The 26117-nt window shown below is 38.9% G+C and overlaps 1 protein-coding gene across 9 annotated transcripts in view; it reads left to right on the forward strand.

Annotated features, from left to right (window-relative positions):
* Positions 1-26117, forward strand: part of AP-1gamma (adaptor protein complex 1, gamma subunit) — a 104278-nt gene that overhangs the window by 35128 nt on the left and 43033 nt on the right. For 6 of the 9 annotated variants that reach the window (XM_065220720.1, XM_065220714.1, XM_065220715.1 and 3 more), the window contains 3 exons: positions 24072-24133; positions 24249-24603; positions 24667-24905. In XM_065220720.1, coding sequence (XP_065076792.1) covers positions 24072-24133; positions 24249-24603; positions 24667-24905 — 656 coding nt within the window. The remainder of the gene's footprint in view (positions 1-24071; positions 24134-24248; positions 24604-24666; positions 24906-26117) is intronic. The other 3 variants (XM_065220723.1, XM_065220721.1, XM_065220722.1) reach the window with 1 other exon arrangement.

The following is a 26117-nucleotide window of genomic DNA, read 5'->3' on the forward strand; positions in this document are numbered from 1 at the left end:
ATTTTCATACCCTCCTGCCTGAAAATAATAGGTTGGGACATTTTTTTGAGCAAAACACCTAAAAACCCTCAAAATTTCGATTAGAGCCGTATTTACGGAGATAAATCGATTTAAAGATTTTCATACCCTCCAGCCTGAAAATAATGGGTTGGGACATTTTTTTTTTGAGGAAAAAATTTCTGACACCTAAAAACCCTCCAAATTTCGCAATCTTGCTACAAACAACAAGTCACTTTGCCATCTTATGTAGGTATATTACAAAAAGAGATTTGATAAGTGTCCCGAAACGATTCGCAAATTGGTTTTCACCGTCTGGGTCTCTATCAGAAATGGTTCACAGAATTACGCTGCATTTCGATTATGTACGGGTTCGGAATGAAACCACTTAATCTTCTCTGCTGTGTGCTGTATATACCAACCAGACCAGAACCGACCGGTAGCCAAGCAACCCACACGTCATCGTCGTCGTTGGTCCGACGCTCGGAAACCCCAACGGAAAGCTCGGCATGACTAACAGAGATTCACCCACACACCATACAGACAAAGGAACACCATCCACCGGCAGCATTCGTTTTCGTAGAATTCTAGGTGTTCTTTGCACTACAAAAGGTTGCCGGGTTGGATTTACCTTCCATCAAGAACGAACTTTGAGCCTTACTTCAGCCGAGCTCAATGATAAAACCACTATCGCACTGTACACACCTAGATTTCACGTGTTGTAGGTCGTATCGTAGCTCTACATTCGTATGATTTTTTGTTCTCGTCAGCAGCGATGCTTTTGCCATAAATGTGAATCGTGCACACCTTCGGGGTGTCGATGTCACTTTGCTCTGATTTTGGCCCTTATCCCCTCAGGAGAGGTATTTTTCTTGTTTTATAGAAGACTCACATAAAAATATTTAGTCTCGCTACAGGCACACGTCAGAAAGGCTAAAAAGGTGTCGTTCAACCGCACGTCGTTGTCGTTGAACGCAATCGGGGATTTATTTTCACTCAATCCGTTGCTTTTGCATGATGAATGAGCCCCCCTACTTGCTCGTGGCATTATAGGTTGGGCACAGAACAGTCTGATGGCTGGAACGTGCCCATCTGGTGTCACTCACTCAGAGTCAATAAGCCATTCGACAACGACGACGACGACGACGACGACGAACGAGTGATGGTGGAGAACAAATTGTGTGCAATTGCGAAGCAATGAATCACGAATGCATCACTGGGCGTTGTATTCATCGTCATCCGTGACCACCTTTGTCGTCGTAGTTCCACGGAATTATGGCACACGTTATGGATTAAAACGATAAACTTTTACGTATTGGCCGGGGCTCTCTTTCCGGATACTGTGTTTCGAATGGATCGTATAGAAGCAGCACCATCTCTGTGTATAACAATTGCCCTCACGATAACAAATCAATGCGTAAAACCTACGGCTATAGGCGGCTCCAGGCGTCACACAGAGGGGGGCACAATCCTAATGGAAGCGATCCGTTTGCGATTCAATTGTTACTTAGTTCGGAATATCACTACTTGTTTTAAATCTCGGATATCCAAAAAAATCTGTTATCGAATTATTGCTGGAATTCAATATATTGAAAAACAATCATAAAATATTTCTATGTCTCAGGTAATATATATCGTTAGTGTATGGTACCCGTCTATTAGGGATTGTATTAAATTAGCAGTTAGTTTTTTTTTTATTTTAACTAATCATGTTTTTATTACTTCATGCGTGAAGTTACTGATTTACATAGTTAGCATCTTCAACTAATAACGTGAATATTAGACTTAAAGTGAAAAAGGAGATGAAGTATAGAGTTGATAGTTCCGTTATAGTACGGCAGGGTGAAAATTGTATATACATCCTGGTCCACTTAGAATCTTAATACTTTATTTGTTCTATAGCAGCACCTCTAGTGGTTGGATTTGGAATGTTTTGACAGCGATTTGTTTTGAAAGTACACGTGTTTCAGTGGTGAAAATTTCGCCTCGATACGTGCAGTATTGCAAAAGTGGCACTAGATGGAAGACGAGAAAGGAAAATTGATCCTACACACCCACGTCGAAAACACGACGTGATCAATTTGGAATATCGCGCAAAAGTTTAAAATTGAGTTTGTTTTCGCCGATAATTGAGTTTGTTTTCGCCGATAAATTCGCCCGGAAATTGATGATCTGGCAAGGAATTTGCAGCTGCGGACTCAAAACCAAGCTTTTCATCACCAACAGCTGTATAAGCAAGAGTACCTGGATAACTGCATACTACTTTTCATTAAGACTCACAAAGGTCCAGTGAAGTTCTGCCAATATTTGGCAAGCTGCCACTACAGCCGAGAGGTGCTACAGTGGTACCGCATTTCCGCCCAATCGAAAAGTAGGGGGCAATAATCAAGCGGAAGTTAAAGAAATCTGACGAAAGACAACTCAGGACGCTGCACAGATGGCTCGATGGTGGAAAAAATGACCGCTGAGGTTGACCAGTCCATTGTGACGGGAATTTCAAAGAAAGTCCGAGAAACACCTGGTTTTATGGGTCCGGATTCTAAGGGGACCAGACTTTAGAAAGTAGAAAGCGAGCAAAGGACAATTTTGAAGAAGGTACGAATTGGATCGAGCATACCCTTTACCAAACTCATCCGTTGATGAGGGGTAGGGAGGGTTGTTTCCCCCCGCCACCACAGGCCAAAGGAAAATTTGCTCATGTACCTGCGATGCAGTCGATGATTTTTTAAATTACAACTATTGTTTTCCTCTACCACTGTCTACCACTAGCTGCAATTGCAGAAACCATCGATTATATGCTCACGTCAGATGGCGACTTGAGTATGTAACAATCGATAGAACCGTTTCTGCACATCGGGGGTACGTTCCGAATTCTCGTCAAAATTCTCTACTGCAATCTCATGAAATTCCCGTTGCCATGACATTCAGCTAGGAATTTCATAGGAATAATCCACGATATTTGTTTTGAAACTCTCCTACGAACTCTGCTCAGAATTATTACCATCGATTACTCCTAAATATTCTAGGTAATTTAATCAGAACTATCTTGATATTCGCATTAGACTCCACTGAAGTTCGCCTTTAAATTTCTTTAGATTCATAAAGCCCATAATTGTTTTGGAATTCGCACCTTTTTTATGGAATTCTGTTCACTAAAGGGTGTCCACGATGAAATTGCCACACTATGAAATTGCTCTAACTTTTTAACCGTTGGGTAGAATTTAATGAAAATTTGGGTGGATTTAGTTCATAGTGCATTATTTACATCCTGCAAGTTTTAAAGTCCTGTGATCAAAACTCGCGGAAATGGAGTCGAAAGAACAGCTCGTGCGTGATAAAATCTTGCGCATTCATCACGAGAACAAGGATCTCTCGCATCGTTCCATCGCTAAAACGTTGGGAATCGCGAATTCCACGGTGTCGCGAGTGATTAAGCGGTTCGAGGAACGGTTGACCACCGATCGGAAGCCCAGAAGTGAAGGAAAAAGTATTCCGTACAACACCAAAAATCACAACCGCGTAGTTGGGGCCTTCAACCGAAATCCGAACGCCTCCGTTGGGGATGTGGCTAAGAAGCTGCACCTAAGCCGAAGTTTTGTCCAGAAGGCCAAAACTAAGGCTGGGCTTCGAACGTTCAAGGTACAAAAGGCCCCTAATCGCGACGAGAAGCAGAACAAGTCCGCCAAAACCCGTGCCAGGAAGTTGTACCTCAACATGCTGACGAAAGTTGAATGCTGCATCATGGACGACGAAACATATGTGAAGGCCGACTTCAAACAGATCCCCGGCAACCTGTTTTTCACGGCCAAGGATAAGTTCAGCGTTCCGGAGCATGTCCGCACTCAGAAGATGTCCAAATTTGCGAAGAAATTCCTGGTTTGGCAAGCCATCTGCACGTGCGGGAAGCGGAGTGCACCTTTCGTGACCCAGGACACGATGAACGGACAGGTGTACATAAAAGAGTGCCTCCAGAAGCGGCTGCTTCCTCTCCTGAAGGCCCACAACGTCCCAACAATCTTCTGGCTGGATTTGGCCTCATGCCACTACTCCAAGGACGTGCTGAAGTGGTATGCGGACAATAACGTCAATTTCGTGCCGAAAATGTTCAACCCTCCCAACACTCCGGAGCTCCGCCCCATCGAGAAGTACTGGGCGATTATGAAGCAGCACCTTCTTAAACGACCTAAGGTAGTGAAGACAGTCGAGGAACTGAAGAAAGTATGGGTTTACATGCAAAAAACGGTTGATTCACAGGTTGTGCAGAATCTTATGGCCGGGGTTAAGGCCAAGGTGCGGGCATTTGCGTATGGACTGTAAATAAAATACGAGTAAAATGGTAAAATGAAGTTTAATAGTTATTTCTCAATCCCTGAAAATTTGATGGCAATCGGATGAAAACTCGAATTTTGCGAATCAATTTTGTGTGTGGCAATTTCATCGTGGACACCCTTTACTTCTCTTTATAATTCACGTGGTATTCTGCTCACGATATCATTTCCCTAAGTTTTCTTCTTGAATGTCTATGGAATCATGCTTGCATTTCTCCTCAAAATTTCCTAGGAATGCTCCCAGCATTCCCTTGAAATTTCTTATATTTAGAAAATCGCCAAGGCTGCAAGAGCGTAATGGGTGGGACATTTTGTGAGATAACAATCCCGAACAAATGCTGTTTGCCTCAAATCTAAAGGGTAAAAAACAAAGAGGAACACACCGAGCTAGGTGATCGCAAATCATACTTTGAATTATCGTCGGAATATTATTAGATTTCTGTTCAGGATGCTATTAAAGCCACCTTGGATGTTTCATTAGAATCCATTTCAAGATTCAATCCCAAATTCTATAGAGCTTTCTTTGAATCTTGGAAATCATTATGGAAATTCGTCTTGGCATTGTTTTTAAATATCCACCAGGAATTCTCAGAATTACTATTTGAAGTCTTCAGAACTAATATGGCATTCAACTGAGAACTCTTAATAAATTCTGCGATAAGTTCGGGAAATTCATAGAATTCTCTTTATTATCGCCCAAAAAATTCTGCACTGTCTGACTGATTGCCCTGAATTCAAAGTCTCAAAAAATAGTCCCAGATCTCCAGTAATTCAAGCTTAAAATTTCTAGATGGATAAAATTGATAAATCAGTGTTCACTCGGCTGTCGACAAAAGCAGGCCACTCTCGATGTGTGCTACGCGATCGTCTGTTTACTCGGCAGCAACCATTGTGTGGTCCTCCTCATTGTTCTTCATCAGCAGTTCTTTCGGTCGATGCGTCGTCGACTTTGAAAAGCAACCGTTTCGTGATGAGTGTGTGAGTGCTGACCACGTTTTGCGTCCATTGCTGCAATGGACGCGCTCTGACTCTCGTTGGCGTACAACAATTTGCCATACAATGAAACTACTGGAAGCGGCTCCAGTTCTGATGGAGGAGGCTTTTTGGATAGCGGAAGATAAAGTGTTTATTGTGTTGTACCTTTTGACTATAGCTTTAAGATGTATTGTATAGTGACCATGAATCCTCGGCTCTGTTAAGTTAATTCGGTTGAGCCTTATCAAATAAATTAATATACAAAAAAAAAACATCATATCAAGAAGACTGGCAACTTTGCCAGAATCCAAGCGACAGATACAATAGCGCTGCGCTTGAGTGAAGGTGGAAGCAGCGCATAGAAAAATTAGCAAATACACTAACCTTTCTTCTGAGGATGTAATCTTTGCTATTAAATTTGTTCAAAGCATTTACCTTTGAGCGGAAGATGACGCGATTGTACCTGTCTCATAGCGTTTGTATGAGAAAATGGAAGAGTTGCCAGTCTTCTTGATTTGTTGTCTTCGATAAAAGTCTAGAAAACAACTGTGGTCAATTAATATAAAAGACAAAAGGTGTTTGACATCGATGAAGTGAAAATTGTCTATTCTGTCCACAATAGGAGGCACGTGCCCCTCTCCTGGAGCCACCAGTGCCTACGACAGAAGGACGCACAAGTGACGTTGTAGACTCGCAATTAGACAACCGATGCTAATTTGCCCGGTGGGATGGTCGATGGAACTGCGATGGAGAACAAATCAATTGGCTACTGTTTTATTTTACGGTACGTTCATTTCGATGTGGGATAGTGTTGATTTGCTTAATGATGTGCTTATTTATTGATTATCATCACCATTTGAAATCTCTTTAAAACGACTTCTAAATCATGCTTGGGTCATGATCAGTATCACCCTATCGGAGAATGAAAGGTTCTTTTATCGGTCTTCATCGGTGTCATTCCCACTAAAGGCCTATTGATAGGGTGGCCATCCACCGGGAAAGCCCCGCGAATTGAATGGCATTACCGGGAAAATTTTGCCCAAATAATCGATGTCTTCACTTTCACCGCTTATGCAAGTTGTTTCTATAATTCTTCCTTCCTTCCTGGTGCACGCGAAGATTTACTTTTTCAAAACTAAAACATTACCCTAGCAGCATATATGTCACTGAACAATTGTTGTTACTTGTATGCAACTTATTCCAGTCACAAACAAGTTGCAGTAACTTATCTTGATGGAAGTGTGCTACTTGGGTACTTTGAACAACTTCAAGTAAATGATATTCGTCTGTGGTTTGGAGGACTCGAAGTACGCCGATGTTCGAGCAAGATGTGTTTGGAGAATCAGAACATCAGTATAACCAGTTCTTTCCTTATTCTAAACTTTTTTTTTTGTAATTTTCTAGAGCGCAAATCTCGGGCATTTTTGTGAATTATGCAAACGTGGAGAAGCCGGTTCATTTTGAAAATCTGAATCCAAGATTGTGCTCTAGACAATTTAAAGTGGTAGTGGAAGTCTGCCACCAAGTCAGCATTTTTTTTTTAATTCACCGAAGAGTTTACCTGCGCAAAAGTTAGTTAGCTGAAGAGTATCGTAAGGTTTAAAAACGGTAGCCTATGGATAGTCTTAGTAGCTATTTCAATAAATTTAAAGATTAAGGTCGTTAAAGTGTTGGATTACATGATCGGTTCTACCACATTTGAATATAAAAAGTGGCAACAACAAATCCCATTCTTAAACTTCTCAGAGTCCCTTAAACTTTCACGAAGTGCTCTTAATTCCTAAGAGATTTACAGAATTTCTATGAGTTTCTCTGGATTTCTGAGATTGAAAATCCCTGAACACCTCTGACTTTTTGAAAGTTTCCCGAATTTCTTAGAAGTTTCTTGCACTTCTCTAAGGTTCCCTGAAATCCTCTTTCGGGTTTTATTAAGTACCATGAACTTCTCTGAGATTCTTCTGCTAAACTTCTCTAAAGTTCTCATAAACTTCCCTTGGATCTCTATCCGAGATTCCTCAAACTACAATAATGTTACCTTAGCTATTTTCAGGGTGGTAATTACTTGGAAATCCTTGAAAACTCAGGGAATTTTGTTTGATAATTTGAGTTGTCATCCTGATTTTGAATGTTGCCTGATATTCTATGACGTTCAGGAAAGCTCGTTTGATATTTTTTCTATAAAATGCTCCTGATCTTCTCGAAGAACTTCTGAGTTCATCAGGAACCTTCTGAAAAGAAAAGGTCGAACAACTTCTTAGAGATTTGTTGATATAGAAATCATAAGCAAGCTTCAAAGAAGTTAACGGGGTTCATTTTTAATTTGAACTTCTAGTAACGCTACGACCATCAGAAATGCGAGTATCTGGTAGCCCTATTTGCTGTTTTCTTTTGATTCTGCGTTCCATTTCACTTTACTTTCATTTCCACTAAAACTGTTCTGATTAAGAACGTTCAGATTACCAGGGGGTCCACGGTAATGCGAATTTCAGAACTGATCAGGAGACTTAGGAACGGAATTTCTGAGGTGTTAAGTTATCATAGATGTTCTGGAAACTACAGACATTTTCAGAATGTTGATGTTATTTATAGCCTTTCCTGAAAGTTGATAAACACTTCATAGCGTAGTTATAGAATAGAGCCCTTTTGTCCAAGTCTGACAGTGTCATTTCGAAAAAGAAGAAGTCCATCACGCTAATCAAACAATGACACCTTTCACTCTTTTCTCCATCATTAGCAACGGAGCACAGTCATATACTGATCGGCTAAATGCTGCCAAATGATGGATCGATTGTGAAAGACAGACGCTTTTTTGTTCCATCTGTGTGTGTGCACTTCGCATCATCAATCCACTTTCATTTAATTTAGCATCTGCGCTTCACATACAGTGCTCGCGAATTTCCGCAGAAACAGTCAAACAGCGACCAGCAGTATTTTGCAATTACGACCAAAAGAGCCAAGGCTAGAAAGAAGAGCGAAGAAACTATAATTTAATAGCCGCACAAAAACGACGACGACGACGGCGGCAGAAGCATTTGTTTTCGATGACGAAAAATGTAATAAAGTGGTGAAGCCTTCCCACATTTGTTTGGAACGCCTACTCCAGTCAGCTGCTACTGGTATGTTTATAAACTTGTGCAATTTATTGTCCCCCGGAGGTTCCGCTCGGTGGTACCATTTCAAGCTAGGGTTTTAATCGATTTTGGGTTTGACCTAAAATTTCTATTTGAAGAACTTTTTCAGTTCTTGCTCAAGGGTAGTAGCAATTAATCAATCTACGATGTGCCGTGGTGAATTCGGTTGGAAAATTATTTTCCTTCCTTCGAACAACCCGAAACCGACCCAGAAGGATTCTGATCACTCTCATTTGATTACTTCCAGCATATTTGCTTTCGATATTCTTCCCAAACACAGGTAGTGCGTAGCTAATCCCTTCTGAATACCCCCTTGCAAGACACACAGACAGGCTGGCTCAGAGTTGTATCACTGAGGCTTATCAGCTGTACCCACTGACAGTCTATACGTGTCTGATATGAATAATATCCACACGGCTGTTGAGATCAACTCAAACTTGAGTGGTTTTCACCCAAAATCACAAAAACGTAGATTACTCATAGACTGAGTAAACATTTTCTCGCTTTTTCTCAACAAATTACCCGAATATGAGGAAAATTTTACTCAGTCTAGGAGGCTGAGCCGGCGGGTCCGGCCGCCGGCGGACCGGCGGGTCCCGGTCCGGTCGAGGGAATCTATCGGGTTGGAAATTTTCTCGACTTCCCTGGGCATAGAGTATCATTGTGCTTGCCACACAATATACAAATTCATGCATTGGTATTGGCATCGAAAGCTCTCAATTAATAACTGTGGAAGTGCATTTAGAACACTAAGTTGAGAGTACGCAATAAGCTAATATGCGCTAAGCAATAAGCTTGAAATGCGAACAAGAAGAAGAAGAAGAAAGAGTATAATAATATAAAATCTTTCGATTTTCCTCACATTCGAAAAGTTTTTTCCTGGAAAATCAAGGACAATTTTTCTCAATCTATCTACGATTTTTACGAATTTGATTGATGGAAACTCAACTTTGAGTTGGTTTAATCGGTCGTGCACACCGTTGTGCTAATACTCGGTAAAGCTTTCTTGGTTGGGTTCCGCTGTTTGAGGTTGTGAATTGGATGGATTCACCTCTATGCTAATTTGCATACCATCACACATCACATCACACGAGGCGACCCAGGAAGATTGTGTGTGTGTAGGTGCTCATTGCATTCACACCGTCAGACCAACGAAGGGGATTTAAATTCCATAATGCTAAATGCTTCCCGCAACAGTGATAATCACTTCTTGTGAATCCCTTTTAATGCACCCGCACATGCTTTTAGCATTCGTGCTTCAATGGATGCGTGATGGTTTTAAATGAATAACAATTAAACGAGGAGCTGTTTTAGATTGTACCTGTGAAATGCACTTTTCACTAGGCGCAAACAAATTTTTCTCGCAGATAATTTGAACATATCAAGAACAACATGTGAAAAGGGCATACAAGCTTTTTGTAAACAAACCTTATTATGTCCTTTTCTCGCCACCCATATGACACCAACGCAAACCACCTTTAACATCACCGAGTAGGGGAAACTTTATCCTTCCCGATGATATTGCTGGTTTGCGTGGGCGACCCTCGGTTGGCGAGAAAAGGGCCTACAAAGGTTTGTTTATAAAAAAACTTGTATGCTCAGGGTGGCCAGCGAACCGGGAAAACCGGGAAAAATCCGGGAATTCGATGAGAGAACCGGGAAAAATAAATTAATCACACCATAGGAATAAATTTTCACACCAAAATTTCAGAATAAACCATTAAAACAGAGTGATTTTTTACCAAATGAATGTCTTTCTTTATTTGCTGCATAATTTTCTTCAGATTTCCGCCTTATTGTTTTTAGAATTTATCACTCAGCAATATTTCAAATTGATTTTTGCGATTCAATTTCAGATGTAAAGTTCATGGGCCTTAAAACAAAATATTGAAGATGCTGGACTTAAGAAACAAATATTTGTAAAAACTGAAAATGAAAACTCTTTTCCCGGGTTTTAATTTTATTAAAAGTTCTCATGATATGAATTTCTGAATGAACTTGGAATTCTGCTCTGAATTATTATAGAATTCTTTTAAAATTAACCAGAAAACCATTCATTACCATTGAATTCTGTTTGGAATTTCCTTGAAACCCCTTCTAAGAAATTGTTTAGAATCCGTCCTAGAATTCCCTTAAACCTATTCGTAGACTTCGATTTCATTGAAATCCTTTTCAAAATTTTCTTTTAACTCTAGCATAAATCTTTCGAAATTTGGAATTAGTTAGAAACCCCTTGGAGTATTTTAAAGAATTTCTTCCTAATTATTAGCAATGTTTTTGAAATAAATTTTGTTGGAGCTCTTTGATGAATCATTCACACTAGGGTTGAAATTATCGCCAGAACACTCTTAGAACTCTGTTTCTTGTTGAATTCTCATCATAATTCGCTTGGAATTCTTCAAAAATTACCTAATAATTTAATTTAGATTTTGCAATCTTCTCCACAGGAATCCCTCCTAATTCTTCTAACAATTTCTAAGGACTTCATGTCAGAATAATTCTGGCATTCTGCTCTGAACTTCTCCTTCGAAAACTATGTGGGATCCTCCTCAATAGTTTTTTTGAAATCAACACTTAGAATACTTTTATATTTTACTGAAAATTCCAGGGTTTGTCCGCAAGATTCTATCGATTGTTCTGTAATTTGTTTTAACTCTTAAAATACTTCCTAGTCTCAGAGCCTTGACAATTATGACTGCACGACTTTTTAATAAGTATGATTTTTTTTCAAATCTTGGAAAAATTTTAAATTCTCACATTTTAACTATTTTTTCTCCAAATCTTGCATCACAAAGGTTGTTATTAATCCCAAATTTTGAAGAAAAGTTCTATTTTTAGACCCTACACAAATTTCAATGCCTCAGAATCTTGAGAATCTATCTTTTTAGTAAATAATCTTTCAGTGAATACACATCTTCTTTATCCGATATCACTATTAATTTGCTCTTATTCTCATTTGTACCAAGTTCATTTTTTCTGAATTTTTTTTTTAAAATAAATCTCTTATTCTGCACAATTCACCTATTCATCCAGATGACATTTGGCCCAGTAACCTTAATCTCTGTCACTCAATAAATTCTAGGGCTTGAATCATAAGATGTATCGATCATAACAAGTGGTAGAATTCGATTTATCAAAGTATCTTGAAAGATCAATAAATTGTTTTGAATGCATTAAGTGACTCATAGAGTTGAATTTTTCCTGTAGCTTTAGAAAACACTTGCTGTAATTTGGCATTTTTCCCACAAATAACCACTGAAAATTTACAGTTGGCCATGTTTTCAAAAATGCGTACAGTCTCGTTTTTTGTTGAATATCAACAACCTGGAAATTTTTAAGATTTGAACCGGGAAAACCGGGAAAAAACCGGGAATTTCAAAATGAAAAGTCACTGGCCACCCTGATTATGCTCTTTTCACATGTGGCTCTTGATATAGGGTGTCCCAAAAAGTATAAGCACAGTTTATCATTGAAATAAAACAACGTTATGTTAATGAACTCAAATTTTTATTTCATATAGGGGAAATGGCTCTAATGTTGTTCTATAGATCTAACATTGGGCCCATCGCTAAAAATCTGCTATTTATCAATTTTATCTAGATGAACGCGTCATTGAGACGGTACTTATGGATATTTTTGGACGCTATTGAAAATTTAGTCGATTGCTGAATTTATGTATGGGCCCAAATTAGGGGCATTTAAATCGGCATTACATCCATTTCCCCTATATATGTTATCTATAGTATTCTCTTTCAATTGGAGGAAAATAATCCGAAGTTCCTTTAGTCGTACGCTTAGGATTGAACTTTTAATCTGACGCTGCCCATAAGCTTCAGTACAGATTCCTTGGTGATAATTTTGGCCAGTTTTGTTCAGTCTTTTTCAAATTCGATTGACCGGGCCTCCGGACAATTCGAAGGATTCATCTCTTTTGGCACGTATTGCACATTGTTTGCTTTGTACCAAGCTACCGTGTCTTTCGAGTAGTGCATTGACACCAAATCGGATCAAAATAGTACTGGATCATGGGTCGCAGACGCCGATTCAAACACTCCGAACGTAAATGTCAGTGTTCATCGTCACAAAGAAATGGCTTAGATAAGTTGCCACACTCACATAACGCTTGCCAAATCATGGCCTTCTTACCAAATTTTTCGGTAAATATTGACTTTTCGGCATCGTCAACTTCCTGACGATCACGGACTGGCTCCTTTTCGGCTTCTTCTGCTTCTTAAACGTTTTCAGCCCGTTTCTTGTCTTGGCACGTTGAACGTTACTCTTCGATGTTCTCAGTTTTTTGGCCAAATCTCTGGTCCACCGGTCCCGGTTTACGGCCAGATTTCGATGTGTCCACGAAGGTTCCGCACACAAACAACAGGTTCATTGGGGTAGAAATGGCGGCGAGTTGAAAGTGTGCTCGGCGAATGAGAACGTCCCAAATTTGAGTTTAGTTCACTCATAATCGCCAAAAGTGAAGGTATGCAGGAATGAGTAAATTTGCCTCATGGTTTCCTGTGGAAAACTTCAAAAATCTGCCGAAAAAATAAGGAAAATTGACGAAAAATTTACTCATTCTAGGAGTAGTACCAATAGACTGAGTGAATTCGATCTTTACTTTTCTCATACTTGGAAAAAATTTCCTGGACAAACTTGGAAAAACATGAGGCAAAGTAACTCATCGCTGCATACCAAATTTGGGTCGTTCTCATTCGCCGTGTGGTTATACTTACCGTAAACCGGGAGCAAATTGATCACCGGGGCACTTGGGAGGAGGGGCAATCACGCTTACCACTACACCATCGGAGCCACTGAACATAAGTTTGTAACTGTTACACGTATTAAGGTAGATTGTTCAAAGTTCTCAACAGAACTTTATTTGTGACCAAATTTAAGTCGGGATTCAAATGAAAAACTCCGGAGAACTTTGAGATTTGGGCGTAATTGCTTTTGTAAACAAATACGTCATTCAACGATTTCTCACGAATCAAAGCACAATCTAGCGAACAAACTATACCAAATGATAAAGGAATCATTCATCTACCTGTTTGTGTTGTTAGTTTGTTAGATTGAGCTTTCATTCACGAAAAATCGGCGAATGAAGTGTTTGTTTACAAAATTAATCACGCCCTAATCTCAAAGTTTTCCGGCACTATTCAATACGAGTTCGAACTGTCAAAAAGTTAACCGAATGGTCCCCAACAAAACCTGAAAATGTAATATTGTCTTAATGTTTTAACCTCCGTCCATACTAATTCTATAGAGTAGTACAAGATTTTTTTCAGTTAAAAAGTTGATCGTATTGCAGAATCCTATCAAGCGACAGTTTTTATCTTTGTAGTTTGTTGGAAATGTTATACTAATATCATCAACATGAAGCTTTAATGTGATAATTTATTAGCTAGAGAAAGTTCTGAAGAGGGTAGGTTGATAGTTCCGCTAGAGTACGGCAGTGTGAAAATTTAATAGAAGTTGAAATTGAGCCAAGGGCCATTAATGCGACAGTACTAGTTGAACGCACACTCCTTTACCTAACTCATACATTAATGGATGAGGGGACTTGAAGTTTTTCTTCAAATCCACAGGCAAAAGAGTGCGCGTTTGACTTGCTCATATAGACCTTTTTGACGTTTAATCGTCTTTCTCTATCTAGCACACATGGATAAATGCACGGTTTGTTTTCCCACTAATATGTTTCCCTCTTGCTCGCACTCGTTCGATTTAAATGGTGCAGTAGTGAGCGCCGATTAAACGTCAAAAAGCTCTATACCGTCTGTGGCTGTGGAATAGTTCTAGTGACGTTAATCACTACCTAAAGCCCCACGTTGCCGAAAGCATTTCCGCTGTTTGAAAGTTTGTATCTTGTTTACAGGAAATTCAAGGAATCCCACTAGCTTTGTTCCTTTAAATGCAGGATGGCAACTATCTGGAAAAATCGGGAATTATCAGGAAATTTCAAAAGATCTTCAATCCTAAAATTATCAGGAAAGTGAGCCATCATTCAAGGAATTTTTGTAAAGTAGGTTCATAGAAGTAGTTGAATCTGTTCATATTTTGTTTGTTTGTTGACTGAATTTATGTTTATGGTGTAAAGTTTTGAAAGTCCACAAACTTATACTTTTCTCTGTCCGAGATCTCAATTTTTTTTTTTAATTTCCAGAATCATGAAAATGCAGCTCTTTAAACCGAATGTTTTATTGCAAAAGTTGTTATCTGTTTCTCTTCTAAATAATAACAAAGGTGAACCAATTATTGAAAAGATATGAATAAATTCGAATTGATTTATATGAGTTTTAAAAATAACATACCTCTATTTTTTAACATTATTGAGAACAACATACGCCCTATTAAATGCCCGTAAAAAAAAACTATTTTTTTGTTTTTCCCAATCAGATATATTAACATTTGAAAAGGACATATTTTTAGTAGAAATACGTCAGTACCTCTTGATCGTCGAAAGATATCGACAAGCTCTGAAAAGCAAAAATGTACGCCTTCTAATGATCTAAAAGTTATTTCAAGACACCTTTGCTGAGAAATTTGAAATAAGAAAACTAGAGCAAAACAACTGTTTTTTTTTTAGAGACACCCTAACTCAAATAAAAAAAAAACAGCTCTCAATCGGTCAATTTAGGAGATACAAAAAAGTTCTCTTATACAAAAGTGCTTGAAATTAGCTCAGCTTTAATTTTGCCGAAGGATGTACACTTTATTTTCGTCAAACAAAAAAGTTAGATTTTGGATTTTAATGATAATAAGAACCACCCTAGAATTCATTGTCATAAAAATGAGGGCCTAACTGTAAGAACAGGGTGTCGACTACCTGGAAAAACCTGGAAAGTCAGGGAATGTCAGGGAATTCTAATTATGATCTGGAAAGTCAGGGAATTTTAGTGTAGGTCAGGGAAAAAAATTATGTGATCACATTGCAAAAAATCATGTGTGGAACTCATAAAAACAATCTTTGACATTTTATCAGTGCATGACGTCAATGTTTTTGGGAAGATCCCGGGCATCAGATCTACTCGCTGAGTTTATGGACGCCCTTGCCGGTATCTCTTCGAACAAGTTGCTGCAAGTGTCCATGGATGGGCCCAATGTGAATTGAAGCTAGAGATACAAAAAGGTGGCGAGAAGCTGATAGATCTGGGAAGCTGTGAGCTGTTTATTTTGCATAATGCATTCATTTATTTATTTATTTATTCATTTATTTTGTCGTCAATCAGATGTAGACCATTTTTTACAAGTTACAAGTCATGTGTTAAATTTACGAATAGAATTAAAGTACTGCTTTAATCTGGTTTTTGTCATTATAAAATCAATAGCTTCACTATGTTTATTGTAAGCAGTCATACTTTGATTTAGTGGACCAAATTTGGCATAATTTGTGCGATAGTTATTTGTAGTAAATATATTTCGAGTTCGCAGTTGCCGAGAAGGTTTGTAAAAATTAAGCTTTGATAACAGTTCTACTGAGTCAATTCGATGCGATACTATATCGTTCACAAACGAAACCAATGCAAATTCACGACGCGACTGTTTGAATGTTGATGAGCATGCAGCGTGCTTCATAAGATGGAAGAGGAAATCTTGTCCAACCTAATTTACGAAGAGCAAATAGTAAGAATTGCTTTTGCACTGATTCTAATAGTTCCTCATGCGTGAATGAAAAAGGTGACCAAACTATGCTGCAATATTCAAGTATTGATCTTACATATGAAATGTACAGTGATTTTATTGTATACGGGTCATGAAAATTGTAACTGAATCGTTTGATAAAGCCAATCATATTAGGTATTTGCTTTGTTGATAACTGTATTATAATGATCATTGAATGCTAGTTTTGAATCAATTATAACTCCTAAATCCCTAACTCGTTCACACTTTTCTACTGCCTGATTTCCTAATACAATTGTATTTTCTGGTTTGTTTCTTTTTCTACTAATAGCTGGTAGAGCGCTACTTCGTCGTAATCGCCCATTTTCGTTCTATCGATCAGAAAAGATCAATAATAGCAATGATTTCACCGTGCACAAATCAATAATAGATTTGTTCCGATGCGTTAGTTCATTAGCTACAACATAAATCCTGTTAGAGCGCATTGTATGAATATTTACGCTCATTGTTCTCAAAACAAAAGAAGCGTTCCTAGCGAATCCCCTTTTTCTACGTTTATCCGTAGGACGAAGAAAATCTAATGGCGTTTCAATGCGTTAGGACGGAATTGAAACTCATAGAACGAATTTAGAATCAAGAAGCAGTATTAGATTTTGAACAATATCTCAACAATTTTTGACTCTTTATCAAACCCAACGGTACGTATGGAAAGGTGATTAAATTTGCAAGTCATCTTTGACAGAAATATTACATTTTTTGTTTAAACTCGTTCAGAAAAGAGAGGTAAAGCGCGGGTTGTGCTTAGTAGGACGGAAATTAGATCGAAAACCCTATTGATTTACATTTTTGAACGTTTAGTTGCAGGAGGCTTTTGTTACACCAAACATAGAATAAGTTTATTTCAATCTGGTATGTCTGTATATCTTCTTTATTTCTTATTTCTAGAAAGAGCTTCATGTCATCCGCATAGATTAAAACTTTTATGTTTTTAAGAATAAAGGAGATGTCGTTTACAAATAAAATAAACAAAAGAAGGCCTAGATGCGAGCCTTGGGGGACTCCAGAAGTAACAGTAATAGGGTTTGATTTTTCACCTTTGAATCTAACTATTTGTTGGCGATTAGTTAAATATGACTCAAGCCATTTGAGAAGTCCAGGTTCAATTCCTATTTTTTGTAATTTGAAAAGAAGCATGGGTATATCAATACGATCAAATGCTTTGCTATAATCGGTATAGAGTGCTTTTACATGGTTTCCATTATCCATTGCAACCAAAGAATAGTTGACGAATTCAATTAAATTTGTATTAGTTGATCGTCCTTTGAAGAAACCATGTTGCATGTTAGTGATTCTGTTTTTGATCTGATTGAATAGTTTTTCATTGACGATCGCTTCAAGGATAGTGTTCGCAGTATCAGTTGGGATGTTGTCCAATATTTGCGTGGTATCTACACTATCTTCAAAGATGTACCAGCAAGACGAGCGTTTATCACGATGTATTATGGATCTACCATATTCCCGTTAAAGTTTTGCGGTCACCGATGGTTGGAAAATAGTGCTGCTGTTCAGAGGCAGGGCTGGTAGCGAGTCACTTTTTAGTGACTTGGTTACTTTTTTCAAGTCAGTTGCTAAAAAGTCTCTTTTTTTAAGGCCAAGTCACTAAAGTCACTTTTTCTTGTAATAAGTAACTATTTTCAACTTTTTTAGCGTAAATTTATTTCAAGATTGATTATTCTTTACGTTGTGACGTTTAATCGTCTTTCTCTATGTATGGATGTCTATTCATTTTTCTGGATAAAATTACCTCAGTTTTCCAAGTAAGTATGTCCAAAGTCTAAAAATATTCAATGTCTTGAAGTTTCGTATTCCATGTACAAATTTAAGCTTCGAGAACATCAAGACAGATCAGAGAATCAAAGGGTCGTTCAAATAATTTCAAGGAAATATTAGAAACCTTAAAAAAGTTTCGAGAAGCTCAGTGAATTTCCGAAAACTTCAGCAAAGCTCCGAGAGAATTCCTGGAAATTTTATGAACATCCGGAAAACGTGATAATATTTTAAGGGTGTTATATCATGGAGATTTCAAGAACTTAAAAAATGTGAAAATTTAGCTTAGTTGGTTAGAAGACATAAACGAAGTTCCATTAATAAAAAAGCGAGAACTTTTAGCAAGCAGTGATATATTCCAAAAATTCCAGAAAACTAAATTTAGATATTTCTAGATAGTTTAATGATATTCAGCGAAGTTTCGAGTACTTCGAGGATGACCAGATAGCTTCAGAATAATCCCATTAACTTAAGCAAATTTGCAGCAACTTACAAGGAGTTCCGTGGAATTATAGGGTATTCCAAGAATTCTATGATTGATCCTAAAACGTCAGAAGCGTCAGGGAATTATGAATATGTATCAGAAAATTTGCTGGATTATTAAACAAATTTAGAGAACTTCAGGTAAGCATAGATAAGTTCAGGGAAAAGCGAGTGTTAATAATGGTTATAATACTTAAGGAACATTGTCGAAACTTCAAGACAAATTAATTAATATTAGTAAAGTTGCGAGTTCTTAAAAAATACTGATAAATTCAGGGTAGTCTAGAGAACTTTAAAGAAATTCAGTAATCGTTTAGGCACCAAGAAAGTCTAGACTATTGAAGAAGTTTTAAATTAATGTCGATAATTTAAGGGAAGTATTATGAACTTCAGAAAAATCTTGAGAACTTCAGTGAAAATCATAGAAATATATTAATTATTTCGTTCTAATTCCATGAAAATTTCGGGAGCACAAAAGTTCCATAAATTTAGAAAAATTTCGGAAACACTATGGTCTTCAGAAACCAAAAAAAAAAAATATTTTTTTAAATTTATTTCTTACTGAAGATTAATCCACTGAGAATCTTAAAAGTTCAAAGTGTGAATAAAAATATCAAGAAAAAATAAATGGTTGTATTTTAAAATTCATCATTTTCTTTAAATTTCCTTAGTAAGATTTTTTTTTTGTTTTTAAATTCTTTGAGACTTTCAGGTATTTTAGGGAAACAAAAAATTTCCTGAAGATTCCCGGTTTTCCAGATTTTTGAAATTAATAGATACCGTGACTAATACCGTGGGTTTGGTTATAAAGTTTCTATTGAATATGTCGCTTTGAAGGTTCATATCGTACATAAGTGTTAGGTCTTAGGTCACTTTTTAGTCACTATTTTTACAACTTTAAGTTACTATTTGGTCACTTATTTATTCAACATGGTCACTAAAATCACTATTTCTGACAGCAGTGATCGCTACCAGCCCTACAGAGGGCAAAATTACTCCGCAAATACGAAAATTTATTCAAGGCGTCCAGAAAGACAAAATCCAATCAACGTCAGCTTCCTCCCAAGATGTTAAAAACGGTTTGAATGACTCGCTGCTGATGGCTAATAGTAAGTTCAGATTACAGATGTATAACATGTTATAGCACTATCTTGATGGTGATTTCTGTGTTGCAATTATTTGACAACCGTTATAACATGTTATAACTCTGTAGTAGTCTGAACGTGGTATTAAGCTAGCTTTCTTCAAATCAGTTGGTGTCGAAGTTAAGCCATTTCAATGCGAATTTCAGACGGACAACCCTATGGTGTCTTTTTTGTGCAACGCGATGTCTCAAATGGTTAGAGGCATTATGGAAAGGTTCATTAATATTGATTATCTGAACAATATTGCACAGGTAAATGCACATTTGATCAATAAGATCGCAAAAAGGAACAACTGGACGTTTTTTGGCACAGGTTATTGGTCGGCGTATTTAGAACTATTGTTGGTTGTGAAAATGATTTGCTGCTTATCGCATGGCAACGCCAATGCAGAGAGAGGTTTTTCGGTAAATGCAGAATATCTTTGTGAAAACATGAGGACTTTCCTATCAAGGCCCAAGCGCAATGACAGTGGAACGGCAGTGGTAGCGGAAAAGCCCGATCTGAGTAAGCCTATTTGTCGGCCCCGTAACGTGGGTAGATCACCTTTTCGTGGTACGTTACAGGATGTAAGATCTACCACCGATTCCTAGTCCTGACTACTTCAAACTAGGGGAACAGGATTTTTCAGTAATCCAAGGAACACATCTTAGTCCTTGTTACTTTTTTATGCCTTGTTGATAGTGACAAGACTCGGCTTTGTCTACCGAGGATGATCTTGAAACAAGGAAAAAAAATGAGTTAGTTGTCTTCATCTATGTGATTCCTAATCTTCTATTCGTTGTTCCCTAGTTTGAAGTGGTTAAGACTAGGGTTCTGATGCATGGTCATTATCGGTGTCATACCTTAATTTTGTTGCTAAGGAATCCAATTTTGACTGACAAAGGGGCGCGCTTTTGGAGGGTGTTTCAACACTCCGAAGGGTATAAATAGCGGGACCTTTCAATTAGAGTCGGATCCTTGCGATAAATGCAAGAGTGGCAACTGTAAAAAAATCGAATACTTCATCATTTCTCAATAGTGATGGAGTAATACGACATGCACTAAATTAAGGACACGGGATATACTACAATAGATCAATTTACTGGTCGCAGTAGTGTTTGGTCCCGAACAGAGGAAAAAAAAAGCCTATTTGTCGGATTGAAAACTAGTTAGAATCAAATCGACTGCGGTTAGGCATCTTGATGTCATTTGTGACAATTGTCAAACTTTCCGTTCCGTTCCGCTTCCGCCCACATTGCGTTTGGGCCTTCAGTCGTAGCGCAACGTCAGATCTATGATGGTGTTACACATGCAGGCGGGTTGGTAAAAATTTTGAATAAACTTATTCAGCGAGTTCGAAAAATCTCATTCGCTTTCCATGTAGACAAGGATCGTCGTATGAAAGAAGCTCTCGATTCCGAAAACTCAAGATGCTCAAAAAGAAGCCGAGAGTTTGCAGGAGAAAATTGTTCTGCTCAAATGATAAACATTTTTAAAAGTAATCTGAAAATGAAAATAAACACAAATTCATCTTGCAATTTCTCGTTGTAATGTGAACTCACCGAGAGAATAAAATGTTAATGATAATTAAACTTAAATTATTTTGCCATGTCTGTGGTTGTCATATGGAGTTCCAGAGAGTACGAAACTGACTAATGCATGAGCAGTGCATCCTCAGGTTCGGTTGCCAAAGCAAGAATAATCACTGCTCTGTTATTTTACAATGGATCGTCTACGGGATGATTTGTATTTGGCTGTGAAATTATGAACACAAATTGAGAGTTTGGTGACATTGATTAAATATTCATATTATTACTTAGTAATGAATAGTGAGCCTAGTTGTGAGCAGTAGTTATTCATTATTATATTGTAATATGTATTTATAGCCCTAGGCATATTCACATCCTTCGTAGATAGTGGGTCATATGTTTTGTAAAAATTGTATTAGTATCAAGTTCTGTTGTACGTGCCATGAGTATGCTATTCTTGATATCTTCGAAAGCTTACCCTGCTGCTAATTTTAAACTAACCTTAATTTACACTACGGTATAATAAAGCACATCACGTTGTAGCTTCTTAGGTTAAAATAACGACTGGAAAGTCAGGGAAAGTCAGGGAATTTTATTTTCGACTTTGAGTCGACACCCCGAAGAAAAAACTTTGTAGAATAGACTTTTAGTCTAAAGTTTCATTTTCAGGCTCAAAACATATCCTTCCACCTAAATCTGCATTCTGGACCACTGTGTAATGGTACACAATACTTAGCGTACTAACAAAAAGTATTAAAATTTTACCAAAAGTTCTTGTTTTACGATTTTTGAAAGTTTTTAAGTGTCAATCATATGCATTTTTAAGTGTCCATGGTTTTAAACACTCCAAAATTTCGCATTTTTATAAGCTATTTAAAAAATAAAATTCCAGAATCCGGCAATGACATTTTGAGATATCCGTTTTTTTTTTAATTTTAACTTAAGTCAAAAAAAAACATTTTTTGTTTATTTTTCCTAGAAAGACATTATTTTTCTCTACAACTTTGTCTCAGACTTCATTTCTGTCGGAAATGCCGTTTCCATGCTACAATTTTTTGAAAATTTTAAAAGCGTCATTTTGAAAATTTAACGCCTTCCAAAATGGGTGATTTAAGTAAGTATTATCTGATTGATTTCTTCTTACATATTTTTCCCTGAAAGCTTATAAACATATCTAGTAGAAGAACGCTTTACACGGCAAATGAATCTGACTCATATTTGAGTATCGTTCACTCAAATTCGCAAAAAAAGTAGGTCACTCATAGAATGAGTAAAATGTTTTTTTTAACTAGTTTAGAGTGTAATGTTTACATATGCAAAATCTCGTCACAATCTGTCAAGTGGTTACCGAGATGGTTTCCAAGCAAGAAGTGCTTCGACAACAAATTATGGGAGCGGTCGTGCAAAATCCATGCCAGTCCTACAGGTGGATCGCGAAACAGTATGGAATCGGCAATTCGACCGTGTTCCGTGTAGTAAAATCGTTCAAGGAGACCCAGACGACCCAGCGGAGAGCTGGCAGCGGAAGAAAAGCGAAAACGACCGACCCGCGAACGCAAGGAAGACGAGGGATTACGCAATCCGAACATTTCGATTCGGGACGTGACCAATGAAGTGGGTCGGAATTCATGTCTTCAAGGTATGGAAGGTGCCTGATAACAGAAAACGGCGGCCAAATCCCGCGCCAGGAAGCTGTACCGCGAGTGGTTGGTGCAACCGAAATGCATCGTAATGGACGACGAGACGTTCATTAAAGCGGACGCCAAGCAGATCCCCGGCCTGGAGTTTTTCGTCGACAAGTCCTGCCTGGATGTTCCGGAAGAAGAAGGTCGACAAATTTGCCAAGAAGTACTTAGTGTGGCAGGCGATCTGTGGGTGCGGCAAATTCAGCAAGCCGTACATAACGACAGTCCCATCAACGGCCAAATATATAAAGAAGAATGCCTCCAGAAGCGCCTGCTGTCCTTCCTCTGGTCCCACGAAGGTGACACTCTGTTTTGGCCGGATCTGGCATCGTGCCATTACGCGAAACCGGTGATGGAGTGGTACGAAGTCAACGATGTTGTTTTTGTACCGAAGGAGGCAAATCCGCCAGACTCGCCAGAACTTCGCCCAATAGAAAAATGCTGAGCGATTATGAAGGGCAAGCTCCGGAAAACAGGGAAGGTCTTCAAAAACGTCAAGGATTAGAAAAAGAGTGGATGAAAGTGTGTAAGAAAGATGGCGCAAGTCTGAGATTAATAAATAACCGACATAGGGGAAATGGATGTAATGTCGGCCTAAATGGCCCTAATTTGGGCCCATACATAAATTCAGCAATCGACTAAATTTTCAATAGCGACCAAAAATATCCATTAGTACCGTCCCAATGACGCGTTCATCTAGATAAAAATGATAAATAGCAGGTTTTTAGCGATGGGCCCAATCTTAGATCCATAGGCCAACATAAGAGCCATTTCCCCTAAAATGAATTTTTGGTGATCATTTTTCTCTGTTCCTGTAAAAAATGCCCCTAAAAACTGTTGCAACAGACCCTCGCGATTTATTCCAAACCTTTGACTGAAAGATTAGGCACTATAATTGACCCATTAATCCATGCTGTCACCCCTTATTGTGCTAGAAGAAGCCACAAGGCATATCCATCGTTTTGCAGCAACACGACAACGTTAATTATTGTCGCTCATTTTCCTAACCACCATGAATGCTTGTTATTTGCCACCACATTTTGCTTGCAATAGTACTCATCATGTCGTCATTTGTGTTGCACGTTGGTGGTACGAAACAGTAAAGACTTCCTGCCCGCTGCTTTCTCCGCTATGACGATAAGCACATGGATACGGCCTGGGAAAAGACAATCTACGTGTTCGAGCCATCAGTTCGATAGCTGCCACAGGGCACCAAAGGTTGTTGATGTGTCAACTGACTTTGCTTTCGCACTGTCCTACAGATTATCGATGGAGGGAAAAATCAAGATTGATTGTAATTACAGTAGTAAGCCAGTTGGCTGGCAAAAATTGACACCTGGAGATTAATTTATTCCTGTTTGTCTACTTTCTCCCGCAGGTTCAATCCAGCATTTAACATGGCCACCATAAGGCAGGCGATCAATGAAACGATAGAACGAGGTGAGTCTCAAATCAGGCTATAAGTTACATAGGATATCTGTGCCATTAATTTCCGCTCTCTGTCTGTGTATGTGTGCTTATGTGACGACCACCGACTGATATCTTTTAACGTTAGACTTTGGTGCTCTTCTCAAAACAGTTCGCATCCCGACGCCAACCCGCCTGCGGGACCTCATCCGACAGATCCGTGCCGCCCGAACGGCCGCTGAGGAACGGGCGGTCGTGAACCGCGAATGCGCCTATATCCGTAGTACATTCCGAGAGGAGGACTCCGTGTGGCGATGTCGGAACATTGCCAAACTCCTGTACATTCACATGCTCGGCTATCCGGCGCATTTTGGCCAGCTCGAGTGTCTCAAGCTCACCGCCAGTCCCCGCTTCACAGACAAACGGATCGGCTACCTCGGAGCGATGCTACTGCTAGACGAACGACAAGACGTGCATCTGCTGATTACCAACTGTTTGAAGAAGTGAGTATGCAGGGTATGGTAATCTTTGGCAATCGATTTCCAACTTGTTTTCATCCATTACAGTGACCTGAACAGTACGACACAGTTCGTGGTAGGTCTGGCGCTTTGTACCCTGGGAGCTATCGCGTCTCCGGAGATGGCTCGCGATCTGGCCGGCGAGGTGGAGAAACTGATGCGCTCGCCCAATGCATACATTAGGAAAAAAGCGGCGCTTTGTGCATTTCGAATCATCAAGCGGGTACCGGAGCTGATGGAAATCTTCCTGCCCGCCACCCGGTCCCTGCTGAACGAGAAGAATCATGGTGAGTGTGGCTTTGGATTTGCTAGTGAACGAGTGTATTGGAAGGTGATTGATGAATAAGGGATGTGCTTAATAATAGAGGAGCTCGGTTCCAGTGGTTGAATATTAATCATATGTTAGTAAATTGCATTCAGTACATGGGTGTTGTTCAATGGCGTCGATTCAGTACCACCATAGAGGGAGCAACGGCTATTAAATTTCTTGACCAAAACACACAAGATAGTTATGGAAATTCGGCGACTTAAAAACAAATTGTCCAATTTATTAGAAAAATGCCTCGACATGGAGAATGAATTAATTACTATACTGTGCTCCTTGCAAAATCTAAAAAAAGCCTCAGTTGGTCAGTTGGTTGGTCAAACTTGTTAATTGTAGCTACGATTAGTTTTGATTTGCATGTAAATCATAACAGCTTTTGAGCTGGCCAAGCTACAATCAATTTTTCCAAGTAAATCCATCCAGCTCATTCCCTCTTGATAAATCACAGCGCATGGCGGCAATCCGATTGTTATTTTATTACGTGAAAAGCCACCTTAAAGCGTGATCACCCGTGTCGGGTAGGATGATAGGTAGCCAGTGTTGATATACTTCTGCTGGTGCAAGCACCGCGCCCGCGCCCTCGCCTGAGTTGTCTTCCTGCCCTGACTGATACGCGTGCCGGACGACTTATATGAGTAGACACACATTCTCGCACGTCTTGCCCGATTTATTTGCCAGCAGCAGCAATTGCGGGGCCATAATAAAGTGCTATACTTTGTGTGAGATAACACACAACTCGGTGCGTGTAAGTAAAGAGTGCTGGCCGTTTCTCATGAATGGTTAAAAATGCGCGCCGCACTGCAAGATGATAACATGTACGAGACCCCATGAACATGGTGATGATATGGTGGAGTTACCGCCGACCGCTGTCAACCGTTACGATCCGGAACCCGCAAGTAAGCCAGTATCAACCGGCGCATCCGTAGCCAGCTGGTCTACGTTGGCGGCTCTTTATGTACGTATTTCAGGACGATGATGATTACTTGCAATGACTGCAAATTAATTCACCGAACACACTAGTTTTTGGGATCTGCTTCATTCGCTCTTATGAATAAATTAGATCCAATTTGCTTGCAATGAATGTAGAAACGTTGACGACGACGCCAACCAACTATAGCAGTAAGTGTACGCTGTAGTCCAGCACTTTGATGCAGACGGCTTCATCGTCATGCTG

This window comes from Ochlerotatus camptorhynchus, unplaced genomic scaffold, assembly GCF_037179485.1.
Source record: "Ochlerotatus camptorhynchus isolate MF236.1 unplaced genomic scaffold, CSIRO-AGI_Acam_v1.1 ptg000131l, whole genome shotgun sequence".
In the NCBI taxonomy this organism is placed as follows: Eukaryota; Metazoa; Arthropoda; class Insecta; order Diptera; family Culicidae; genus Ochlerotatus; species Ochlerotatus camptorhynchus.